This window comes from Megalobrama amblycephala, linkage group LG9, assembly GCF_018812025.1.
Source record: "Megalobrama amblycephala isolate DHTTF-2021 linkage group LG9, ASM1881202v1, whole genome shotgun sequence".
Lineage (NCBI taxonomy): Eukaryota > Metazoa > Chordata > Actinopteri > Cypriniformes > Xenocyprididae > Megalobrama > Megalobrama amblycephala.
Window position 1 is genome coordinate 16,326,848 of NC_063052.1, and position 13,513 is coordinate 16,340,360.

General features: G+C 37.6%; 1 protein-coding gene across 1 annotated transcript in view; it reads right to left on the reverse strand.

Annotated features, from left to right (window-relative positions):
- Window positions 1-4,377: 4,377 nt before the first annotated feature.
- The window catches only part of LOC125276079, a gene marked incomplete at its 5' end in the record, with an annotated part of 59,076 nt that continues 49,940 nt past the window's right edge, over window positions 4,378-13,513 (reverse strand). The window contains 9 exons of the mRNA XM_048203497.1: window positions 4,378-4,522; window positions 4,948-5,227; window positions 6,399-6,431; window positions 6,521-6,654; window positions 6,990-7,269; window positions 7,418-7,479; window positions 8,379-8,413; window positions 9,393-9,908; window positions 10,014-10,099. Coding sequence (XP_048059454.1) covers window positions 4,378-4,522; window positions 4,948-5,227; window positions 6,399-6,431; window positions 6,521-6,654; window positions 6,990-7,269; window positions 7,418-7,479; window positions 8,379-8,413; window positions 9,393-9,908; window positions 10,014-10,099 — 1,571 coding nt within the window. The remainder of the gene's footprint in view (window positions 4,523-4,947; window positions 5,228-6,398; window positions 6,432-6,520; window positions 6,655-6,989; window positions 7,270-7,417; window positions 7,480-8,378; window positions 8,414-9,392; window positions 9,909-10,013; window positions 10,100-13,513) is intronic.

Sequence of the window (13,513 nt, forward strand, 5' to 3'; positions counted from 1 at the left end):
CTGGCATTGGCAAACAGGTGAAAGTAAAAACAGTGTAATTACTGACTGATCAAAAGGCATGAAGTTAAAGCTAACTTTCTGTCATTATATTCATAGAGTGTGACAATTTTTAAAAACCATTCAAAAGCTTGGGGTCTGTAAGATGTTTTCATGTTTTTGAAAAAGGTCTCCTCTACTCACCAAGGCTGCATTTATTTGATCAAAAATACAGTAAGAACTTTGTAAAATACTATTACAATGTACAATAGCTGTTTTCTATGTGAATTTATTGTAAAATGTAATTTATTCCTGTGATCAAAGCTGAATTTTCAGCATCATTACTCCATCAGGAGTGTAATGCAGAGCTCAGGGAAACACACACTCACCTGAGCTGCAAGAGTGTGAAATACATCACTGAAAAGACCATAGTGTAAACACTGTTATTTACCAAGCTCAGAAGTGCCAACAACATCATCAGCATGGCTTTGACATTACTTTACATTCCTGTTGCTCAAACTGATGCTAATTCAGTGCTTTGATGAAGCAGTTATTAATCAGATCATTGGGATTCAACACTGTAAATGAGGCAGGACCACAAAAAGCTGCTGAGTCTGATCTCATTTGAGATGAACGAGCAGTGAACAAAAGGCAGTCTGCTGTCTGCTGCTATTCGTGTGAGAAGATGCACTGAGAAGACTGAGGGTTGACCGAAGATGGTCAGATGTTTACTAGGAAGTGTACCGCGGTCATTCTGCATGGTGAGCATGACATTGATGTGCCACAGGAGGTTCTTCATCCATTAGCACCTTCATCTCCTGGTTCTTCTGCCTCACTTTCAGTAAAAAAGAAAAAAAGAAAGAAATTGAAACTTTTATTCAGCAAGGACGCATTAAAGGGTTAGTTCACCCAAAAATGAAAATTATGTCATTAATGACTCACCCTCATGTCGTTCCAAACCCGTAAGACCTCCGTTCATCTTCGGAACACAGTTTAAGATATTTTAGATTTAGTCCGAGAGCTTTCTGTCCCTCCAATTAAAATGTATGTATGGTGCATTGTCCATGTCCAGAAAGGTAATAAAAACATCATCAAAGTAGTCCATGTGACATCAGTGGGTTAGTTAGAAGTTTTTGAAGCATCTAAAATACATTTTGGTCCAAAAATAACAAAAACTACGACTTTATTCAGCATTGTCTTCTCTTCCGGGTCTGTGTATATCCGCTTTCAATCCACAGTGACGCTGCTTCTTCTTCTTCTACGGTGGTTGGCATCCAGCTTATTGATGCATTACCGCCCCCTTCTGCTCCGGACAGTGATGCTGCTGACGTGTTATCTAGTGTACCCGAGCTTCGTTTACGGTCTGAGGGAGACGCACGCTGTATTCAAGCTATTCTACATTGTTTGTATTTTGGTATTGCTATATTTTTTTAAATTGTGCGTAGGTGTGCATGTCGCGGATGTCCTAATCGCGTCACTGTCCGGAGCAGAAGGGGGCGGTGCTAGATGAAAAAAGTTTGTCAAGACAAACTTTAAGTTGGCTTGAAAAAGACGGTCCTGAAAGTTTGAAGCAATTTTAAAAGTTTTCAGTTTGAAAGTTTTCAGTTTTAGTTTAGTAGTTTAGATAGATAGAGAGATAGATAGAGTTCAGGGTAATCAAGGTGGTTGCTAGGGTTTTGCTATGTGGTTGCTAAGGTACTTGGGGTGGTTACTAAGGTGTTGCTATGCGGTTGCTAACGTATTCGGGGTGGTTGCTAGGGTGTTGCTATACAGTTGCTAGGGTACTCGGGGTGGGTGCTAAGGTGTTGCTATGAGGTTGCTAGGGTACTCGGGTGGTTGCTAAGGTGTTGCTATGAGGTTGCTATGGTACTCAGGGTGGTTGCTAGGGTGTTGCTATGTGGTTGCTAAGGTATTCTGGGTGGTTGCTAGGGTGTTGCTATGCGGTTGCTAAGGTATTCTGGGTGGTTGCTAGGGTGTTGCTATGCAATTGCTAGGGTACTCGGACTGGTTTCTAGGATGTTGCCAGGGTGATTTGTGCGGTTGCTAGGTGGTTGCCATGGTGTTGTGAGTGGTTGCTATGTGGTTGCTAGGGTATTCTGGGTGGTTGCTATGAGATAGATAGATAGATAGATAGATAGATAGATAGATAGAGTTTATGAGTTTGAATGAGTTTCAATGGATTAAAAATAGTACATAGAATAGGCTTCCGTAATTTACATTTGAATTTTGACAGTTGGAGTTTGAAAGTCTTGGCTCATTTGAACATTCCGTCAATGAAAGTCAATGGGATTTTTCCGACCTTTAATAGTGATTTTTAGGAAAAGCGTAAGTTGGATCAGTTAGAAAAGATATAGCACACTAAGTCAGAACAGTTTGAAGGTCTGAGCCGAGTTTGGAGTTAGAGTTAGAAATTTTAGTCTCAGAAGAAAATAGCATAACCGTAAGCATAACATGCTGATTCGCTTCCGATCGCTTCCTGAAGCAGTGTTTTGAAATCGGCCATCACTAAAGAAGTTGTTATTTTGTTTTTTTGGTGCACCAAAAATATTCTCGTGGCTTTATAATAGTAATATTGAACCACTGTACTCACATGAACTGATTTAAATATGTTTTTAGTACATTAATGAATCTTGAGAGAGGAAATGTCATTGCTGGCTATGCAGGCCTCACGGAGCCATCGGATTTCAACTAAAATATCTTCATTTGTCTTCCGAAGATTAACGAAGGTCTTACGGGTGTGGAACGGCATGAGGGTGAGTAATTAATGACATTATTTTCATTTTTGGGTGAACTGACCCTTTAACACTCACACACCGTGAACACACAACCGGAGCAGTGGGTAACCTCAGTCATGGGTAATGAGAGTGTGAACTCTTAACATTAGTAAAATACATAATGTGTTGTAATATGGTACATTTGAAAAAGAAATTGAGCAATATCACATTCACATTTATAGACTTGTCTGATGGGAACTATGAGTCTTTCTATATATACAGATTCATACATAATATTAGTTCGTAATATTAACTTGTATAATCTGCTTTGGTGTTTTAATGCCCTGATTAAATATATTTAGTTATTTATTTTTCTTTTGCCAGAGCTTCTGCTCTATATATTACAACAAAACACACCCAGATGCTGCAACAGCTGCGTGAAGGCTTTGAGATATACGATCTTATCAAAGTCCTGCAGAGAAAGCCACAGAAGTGTCACAATCTCTTCATCATAGGATATAATGACAAAGCATGTAGAAATACAGTTTTGAATATTTATTAATTTTGTGTTTTTGTCATATGGCACAAATTACAAATATTAAAATCCATTTTTGTGCTTTTCATTTTGCTGTTTAGGTCGACTCCCATTACATTTTATCCCACCTGGCCCCAGAGATGAGCCCAACTGGTTCAATTAAATAAGTCAAAAATCATGAAGGTATGGACTAAAAAATAGTATAATGTGCTGTTATTTGATATCCAGGTGTAAATATGCTACTGTAGTTCCCAATTTAAAGGGTATAAATAAACTAATGCATTAATTCCAATTTCATCTCTTTATTTCTTCTGAAGACACACAACCAGAAGATGGGGCAGCAGTAGAAACCTTGTCTACTGAAGATAATGCAGTGGATGAGAAGTCAGGGGAACGGGTGGAAGAGTTATGTATTTATGAAGTTTATCTGTCTTTCTCCAGGTAATTTAGAGAGATTTCTGGATCTCTTCTGAAGCTATTGCTCCTACTTTATATTCTTTTTGATATTTCTGTTATGGTTATTGTTACTTTTGTACTCTATTTATTCATTTATTTATTTACTCTTTATAACAGAAAATTAAAAGTTAATATTGGTTGAATTGGTGGTTGTGTTGTTGATTCTGGGAAAGAAGGTTTGACATCCTTGTTCTATCCATGTTTCTTTTTTCCTTTCTCTTTTATGAAAAATGTCATTTTTCTTTACTTTTACCAGCTCCTCAACTCTAGATGAATAGATATGTAACACTACACCTCCTCCTCATTGTGAATATCTAAATGAGCCTTTTTTGATCCAGAAACATGAAATACAACATGCAATGCTGAAGTAATTTATTCATGTAGAAAGCAAAGATAGACAAAGGTGGGTAAAAGATCCATTTCATTCCTTTACTGAATGTGCACTGAAACATATCTTTTATCTTAAGAATAAAAGGTGCACAAGTAAAATGAAAACAATGAAAAAAGTGCAATATTAGTATTGCTTAGAAAACAGTAGTTTGGTATTTTGCTTATAGGATCAGTGGACTGTGGTGTAACATCATCTCATTCCACTTAATCTGCCAATGAAAACAGAACAAAACATCATTAAGGGAACGTACACATAGTATAAATAGTACATATAGTACAAATGTCTACACACCATGTCTCCTTTTATCACTCACCTTCATACACCTCAACCTCACACAGTACGAGAAATTCATTGCGCCCAGGAATAATAATGTTGACATATCGCCCCTTAATAGGCTTAAACTTAAATGTTCTTGTCTCTCCACGTTGGATGGACACAACAGTCGCAGCCCTGTGAAGAAACACAGTAACAGACAAATAGAGAGAGGCATATCAAAACGACATGAAGAATATTAAATACAACATGTTCTCCAACCAATAGGACCATATAGGTTGTTTGTCACTTCCCTGAAATACGACCCATAGGAGCGTTTACTAAAGTGGCGCCCGTCTTGACAACAGGACATTTTTTATCCTTTTATCTGAGTCATATTTCGGGTTTTGTGTAACAATATGCTACCATGTGATCATGTGATCGTGGGTTCGATCCGGCCATATAGACCTATAGGGTCGTTTTTCTTTTTGGAGTACAGTCTCATTAAATATACTTCTGTCAAATGCATGTTTGTTTTAAAAGGATTTATTCAAAGTAATTTTATCTTTTTTTACTAATTTTCTAACAATTTGTGTAAGTATTAAGAGAGAGACAATACTTACAGCTCATTATTGTTGCCATTATTTTCCAGGCTGTTGCCGATACGGATCTGAGCACCATTTATTCTCTCTGCACCACCATCTCCAAGATTAGTGATGCTAACCCTGGTTATCTCGAAGACCTCCAGCAAATCAACTCTCCACCAGGGGTCCCTGTCCGCTTTAGTATGACTGCATGACCCAAGATTATAAATTGAATCCCTGTTGCCATCGACAGCTTTTTGAGCAGCTGATGTTTCATATATGGAAGACTGGACAGCTGTGGCTCCAAGAGCAAGATTCTCTGTTTAACATAAAATAAACAATAACTTTTTTTCTTTTTTAATGTAATGTGCTAATGTATAATCCAAATATAATGGTCAAAATAATGCTAAGTTATGTAATCCAAATGATTATTACACGGCTCTCTGGAACACTTGATTCTGATTGATCAGTCGTGACAATCAGGGGTCTGGTATAAGGAATAATGTACAGCCAGCTGGTTGTTATAGCAGAATAAACCCCGACAGGGTGATCAGGGGTCTTGCATCAGCCTCTAGGGGTTTATTCTGCATTTACATGGCTACTTGCCACTTGCCACTTGCCAGTAAATAATTAGACATGAAATATTGATCTGAGTCGAAATATTTTATTACCTCTTTAAACGCCAAGATTCAGAGGAAAGAGCAGTTGCTAGTAAGTGAAAAGTTCAAACTAGATGGACATTTAAGATATACGGTACAGTCATACCACATATTACACGGCATTTTGCCCCATAAATAATTATGGCATATTGATCTGAGATGAAACTGATTTAAAATTGCACCTGTTTGTTAATCCAATACATTGAACAAAACAATAGACTCAAAATGGCAGCAGCTGCATTTGTATGAATCGAGAGAGCGAGTCCGCAATACCAGATGACATAATTAAATAGCTGTACTCAAAATATTGATTTGACTGTGTTTATTATTTTTGTAACTGCACTTACCAAACGCAGTTACCTGGATGAGCCTGTGTTAACTGTTTTGTTATTGAGCAATTGACCAATCAGAATCAAGTATTTCACAGAGCCGTGTAATAATTCCAGATAATGACTGTCATCAATAGTAACGCTGTATAACAAACAGCTTGTCCAGATTTATAATAAACAGGTAAGAATTTTAAACGGTTTAATCTCAAATTAATATGTCCATGTAATTATATATTTGATGTCCATGACTGTACATTATACCTTAAATGTTTGTCTTGTTTGAACTTGTTCATTTTTTGCGTTTATTACAAGTGAGCTAATAAAATATTTAAACTCAAATCAATATTTTGAGCTAGTAACCATGTAATAATCATCCTGTCGGGGTTTATTTTGCGATAACCACTGTCTTGATGTACATTATCCCTTATTGGTTACCAAATGTTCAGTAAGAATATTATATATATTACTGACAACAACATCCAAAGTAATGAAGAACACTTACTTGGAACACAAACGTACAGTGGTGTGGACTTATCTGTTAATAAAATAATAACAGTTATACACACAATAATAAGTACATCAGCAAATTCTATCAAAGAGTTTTCTTCTCTCTCTGTCACTTACCTGCAAACACCTCGACTTCACACAGAGTAAGGATTTCATCATTACCAGGTAATAAAATGTTGACATATCGGCCATTAACGGACTCAAACGAAAATGTTTCTGTGCCATTAATAATAGTGAGAAGAGTTGCAACCCTGCAAATACACAAAGAACAGTGTTAAAATGAAAACCAGAGGCTGCACAACACAATGCATGTCTAACAAATTCAATATAACTCTATTGAAATCAAATGGTTTTGTACAGCACTCTTCACAATACAAATTATTGGTCATGTTTTATATTACATTGCAACACTAAACTTACAAATGTCTAATCACAGGCTGGATAAAATATGTTCAAGTAAAGTACATCTCCATGGCTGTGGCTCTCTGAGTGGCTGGTTTGTGGAGGAGGTTCAATTTTGTTTTATTAAACCAGATTGAACATCATAATCATGGGAAGATGACAGAACAATTGAAACATTTCTTACAGCACATTGTTGTTTCCGTTGTTGGCCAGACTGTTACCAATACGAATCTGAGCTCCCATAAGCCGCTCTCTGCAACAGTCTCCAAGATTAGTGATGGTAATGTTGCTTACACTGTAGACATTTCCAAGGTCAACTCTCCACCATGGATTAAACTCAGCTTTAGTCTGAGAGCATGAGCCCTTCCTGTAATTTGAGTCTCTGTCTCCATCTACTGCATGTTCAGCATCTCCCAGTGGGTATGTGGAGGACTGCACAGCCTTGGCATTAAGAGCAAGATTCCCTGTTTAATATGATAAATCGATAAAAAGAGGTTAAGACAGGTTCAAAGTAATACAAATAAAAATAAAGAAATAATTCACAAGTTTTTAATTACCACATTTCAGACTTTTTAAATCCAGCCATTTTTACTTGTATTATTCTAAACATACCTTTGGTATCAGCGACGCACAGTCCAGTAAGTGTTAGAAACACAATCACACGGATGGCCATCCTGATATAAGACACAATAACACATCACCTCATCTCAGCATATGAAGGAACAATTTTCAATTTCTAGAGTACTACATGTTCAGTGTTATTTAAAGCTATTCAGAATTATTAGCAATAAACATTGTTTAATCATATTTTGCCCTTTTTAAATCTTAATTATTAGAGACAAATTATCAATACAACTAATTATTGTTGAATGTACTTTGGTCATTATTGGATTGCAGTGAGTGCAACAAGACACTTCTAGACTACTATATACAATATCTTTATACCCTGACTGAACTGTCCAAACAAAAGTGTTTTTTTTTTTTTTGTTTTAGTAAAACCTCCATTGCATATCATGCTCTCAAAGAAACACCACTTCTTCACTAACAAGGCCTTCTTTATATGTCAGAACAGTTGTTATTAATTAAAATTGACTGGTATAGTGATTTTTAATATTAATAGTACATGTTGTATTAAATTACAAATTTATTCAATAGTCAATTTAGTGATGTAGTACAACTATATCATTAAGAGTACATTCAGTCCATTCGATAGACTGAACAATTGCCACCTAATGAAACTCATTGTGCAATAAGTAACTGTGATGTTTTTAATGTAATTTAATCTAGCTGCTCTTAATTTTTGCAAAATACAAATTTGACTTACTCTGATATAATGATTTTGTGAAAGGAAACAACAATAATTAAAAAACAGTAGCACAGCTACTGTAGTCTTCTTAACAAAGAGCTATGTAACAAGTGTGAATAGTTTACAAGTGTGAATAGCAAATTTATCACTACTGAAAATGATAAATTTATTTAAAAATTGTATTCAACAAATTACTTAAAAAAAACAAAAAAAAAAAACAATTATAATGTTATCCTGGTGTAGAGAGTGCATAAACATTCAACTCACCTGGAATTCATCACTGTATCAACCTCACAAAAGACCTTCACAATTCAGCAGTTTTCTGCTTTTAAACAAAATACATTTTTATATAATAAATAGAATTAATATTTTTATAAACAATTGCTATATTTATTATTTATACAATATATTATTCATACAAGAAATATTATGCTATCAAAACATTTTAAACAAAAAATGTGCTATTAAACACAGTTATGAAAATTAATACACACCAGCAGTCTGTGAAGAGTGTCTAGTTGAATAATATTGTGCTCAGAAATGATGCTCTATTTATTGTTGAATTAAGGCCCTCCCAACCAAATAAATCTTATCTGATATCTAAAAAATCAACATTAAATGGACATATTACGAAAGAGTCCACATTTCTGCAAGCTGATATTGTGACAGCCCTAGATCTACTTACTTTGGGGTTTGAACATTCCAAATTGCAAAGCGAATCGCCCAAGTGATTGGACAGAAAGTGAGCCTTTGTTTTGTCATCGATCATGTGACTATGTAAGACCTCACTCCTCAATAAAGGGCTTGGAGACTGTGCTGCATGCTTGAGATGCACCCTGAAGTTTGAGTGTTATCCGTAACATCATTAGCGTGTGATTTGTGAAGAGTGCAGACTGCAATCCAGGGGAGAGGCCAGAAAAGTTTAAGCTATGACAAACACAAAATGGCTTTTTCTATTTTCTATTAAGTATAACATCAGTATAAACATGATGTGAATTACGGTCTATATTTTTAATACAAACACAGAAAATATTTGTACTTGCCTTTACATGTCCTCCTACAAAAGCAAAACCTTTTTACATTTGCACAAAGGAAAGACATTGTAGAATACAGTATGGTGGATGTTGTTTTAGAAGAGTGAAATAAGTTATATAAATAGTGCCAGGAAACAGAGGGAGGGAGTGGGCGGGTGGGGACAGGACCAGGCAAAAAGTTTGGGACTGACCAGGGAGGTACCGGTTAGGGGAATCATAACAGCCTGAAATCTAGAGGGTTCAAAACTGAACTGGGCTCAGGGACTGGAGCCGACACTAGACTGGGCTCAGGGGCTGGAGCCGACACTGAACTGGGCTCAGGGGCTGGAGCCGACACAGGACTGGGCTCAGGGGCTGGAGCCGACACAGGACTGGGCTCAGGGGCTGGAGCCGACACAGGACTGGGCTCAGGGGCTGGAGCCGACACAGGACTGGGCTCAGGGGCTGGAGCCGACACTAGACTGTGCTCTGGGGCTGGAGCCGACACTAGACTGGGCTCAGGGGCTGGAGCCAACACTGAACTGGGCTCAGGGGCTGGAGCCGACACTGAACTGGGCTCAGGGGCTGGAGCCGACACAGGACTGGGCTCAGGGGCTGGAGCCGACACAGGACTGTGCTCTGGGGCTGGAGCCGACACAGGACTGGGCTCAGGGGCTGGAGTCGATACTGGACTCAGGCTCTGAAATGACTTTCTGGAGAACTTTCTGGAACAGCCTCTTTGGAGCAGACTCAGGAACTCCTCTCTCTTGAGCGGGCTCTGGAGCTTCACTCACAAGCACAGACTGGGAGGTTATACTTTCAGGAACTGACTGCACAGCACAGGCCTTTCCCTTTCTCCCCTTCTGACGGCTTGATGAAGTGTGCTTGCCGTTAACTCTGCAAACTCAGGCGGAACTGCAGTGATATCCGCCAATCCAGCAGTGACTAAAATGGACTCGGCAGACTCTGGGGTGACTAGAACAGACATGGGGTGGTAGTTGAGGAAGGGAGGACAGGGTGGTCAATGCAGGCAAATTCTTTTTGACATTGTAATATGCTGATTTGCTGCTAAAGAAACATTTCTGATTATTAACAATGTTGAAAACAGTTGTGTAATTTTCTCAGGAATCCTTGTTTAGAAACTGCAGCTTTGATCACAGGAATAAATATGTTTTAAAATATATTCATATAGTAAACAGTAATTATATTGTAATAATATTTCACAATATTACTGTTTGTGTGTGTGTGTGTGTGTGTGTGTGTATTTTTAATCAAATAAATGCAGCCTTGGACTTCTATTAAAAACATTAAAAATCTTGCCAATCCCAAACTTTTGAATGGAAGTGTAAATCGCTTTATGGTCATGTGTATTGGTTATCGCATTGGTTTTATTGGTTTTATATACAGTGTTTTACTTATGTGAATAAAGAGTTTAAGAGTCTTTTTGTTAAAGAGTTTTGTCCACCAGTTGAGTTGGGTAGCAACAAATATTCTGTCCAACACATTAAGCTATCAAATTGCTTCAGAAGACTTGCAATATAGTACGGTGCACAAAAATGTTAAGGTGCTTTATAACATTTTAGCCATTTCCGGATCTTAACAAACTTGAATGTGCACAGCATCAGATTGGCCCTGAGTAATACCCAATCCAGCAAAAAAGTGGCAGTATTGAGTACTGAGAATCGGATTGGTGAAGAAAAGCATTTCATGCAATTCAGATACAATTAGCCTAAATAAAATGCCTCAAGTTGTAAGTACAGTCTGGGCTGTCTTTTTCTCTCAACTCTTCAATAGGTAGATCTTGCCTTAAATCAGGGCTGTAGACAGGAATATTGGGCTCAGAAAGTTTGATGACCACTCTCTTACGCTGTACACAAAACTGTAAGGATTTGAGTTGTATTCAGGTTTGGTTCAACAGTATGTCCTGATCAATATAATAATATGCTACAGTATCATTACAATTTTAAAAGAGTAAAATTGAAACCCTTTTCCTGGTATACAGGACAGAAACATTAATATGTTGTTTTGTAGTTAAAAACGTTGTGTGCTCAGTGTAAACAGTATTCATGTTCATTTGTGCAGTTAGGTACTTTTTGGTTGTGTTTACTTTCATTAAATAAGGAAGAACTGTGTAGCGCTCAGTAAATACAGTATAACACGACAGCGGCTATTTGCACTAAGTGAAAGTACCAATGGATTCTATTTCTGGAGGCATCTTTTGTGACAACAACGTGCCTGGACACTCCAGCCCGTAGAAAGGCAAGGACCAACCACGGGTTGCAAGTGCAGTGGTCACCCAATGTGCCATGGCGCCATACCCATCTCGGGACTCGGCCGTTTAGCCAGTGTTAAAGCGGTCTCATATGCATCAATTAGAGCACCTTGACTGCGGATGCCATAAGCACCAGGAGCCTCTGAAATTGTTTTAGTGGAACCGTTGTCATGTTCCTGAATGAATTCAGGTGGTTCAGCACTGCTCGTCTGTGAGACGTGCCGTCATGTTGACCTGTGAACACTTCCCATAACGTCCAATGTACTTGTGACACCATAAGAAGAATGACATCTACAATTATATTAGTCTGTCCGTCTCACCTTTATCCATATTCAGACCAAATGGTGGATCAGCACCCAGGAACAACCACAACACAGCCCTTCACAGTCATCAAAGACCTTGATAGGACAAGCCCTCAGGACAGATCCTTAGACATTTTTCCACTTCTGTCACCTGATGGAATTCAGGTTTCTTGCCACTTTGGCTTTGGCTTGCATTTCTTATCACTTTTTATCTTTTTGAGTGAAATGGCCTAGTACTGAAAATAGACAAACTTGCAGGCAAGTACAATTTTATAAATATTTGTCAGAACAAATTTTTTGGGGCAGACCTAAACTGTTGAAAAGAGATGGTATTCATTCCTTCCGGGATGGTGCTGCTCTTCTTTCTAGTAATATGGCACATAGTCTTAGAACTGAAACATGACAAACTGGGTCCCAGGTCAGGAAGCAGACAGACTGGCTAAACCGACCGTCTGCTAGCCCGTCTCACGTCACAGAAGTCAGATAATTCCCAACATATAGAAGCTCTTTCACCTAGATATTATCACATAGAGACTGTGTCTGTACCCCGAATGAGTAAATTAAAAAAAACTTCCAAACCCATTTAAGGGTACAAATTTAATTGATGTTCAACAAATAAAAAAATAGAGACAATACTGATAAACAAATGATAAAGCTTGGGTTGCTGAATATTAGATCCCTTTATTCAAAAGCACTTATTGTAAATGATATTATCACAGACAATAATCTAGATTTGCTGTGTTTGACAGAAACCTGGCTAAAACCAGATGATTACATTACTTTAAATGAGTCTAGCCCTCAAGGTTACGATTATCGACACAATCCTCGTCAGAAGGGCAAAGAAGGAGGTGTTGCTGTAATTTATAGTAATATCTTCAGTATTACTCAAAAGTCCTTCAAATATAATTAATTTCTTCGAAGTGATGGTGCTTTATGTAACGTTATGTAAGTGGACATTTGTGCTGGTTACTGTATACAGGCCACCAGGACACCATACAGACTTTATAAAAGAATTTGCTGATTTTCTATCAGAGTTAGTACTAGCTGCAGATCAAGTCCTAATTGTTGGTGATTTTAATATCCATGTAGATAATGAAAAAGATGCATTGGGATTGGCATTTACAGACATTCTAAACTCTATTGGAGTTAGACAACACGTGTCAGGACACACTCATTGTCGTAATCATACTTTAGATCTAATATTGTCACATGGAATCGATATTAATGAAGTTGAAATTCTGTAACAGAGCGATGACATCTCAGATCATTATTTAGTCTCATGTATACTACATTTAGTCAAGGTTGCAAAACTGCCTCCCTGCCATTAATATAGTAGAACCATCACTTCTACCACTAAAGTTCGCTTTATAAATAATCTTCCTGATCAGTTTCATCGCCTTATCATACCAGACAGCTTAGAAGACCTCGAACTATTACCTCTGTCTTTTCCAGCACATTAGACTTAGTTGCTCCTTTGCGCTTAAAAAAGATTAAGGAAATTAATCCAACGCCATGGTACAACAAGCACACTTGGGCCCTTAAGAGAGCAGCCAGAAAAATGGAGCGCAGCTGGAAGAAAACAAAACTAGAAGGTTTTCGCATTTCATGGAGAGAGAGAATGACTGAGTACAGAAAGGCCATAAAAACTGTTAGATTTGCCTATTTTTCAAAACTTTTAGATGAAAATAAACTAAACCCTAGGTATTTATTTGATACAGTGGCTAAATTAACAAGAAATAAAGCTTCAGCTTCTGATGTTTCCAAAGAGCACAGCAGTAATGACTTTATGAACTTCTTTACTTGCAAGATTGACAA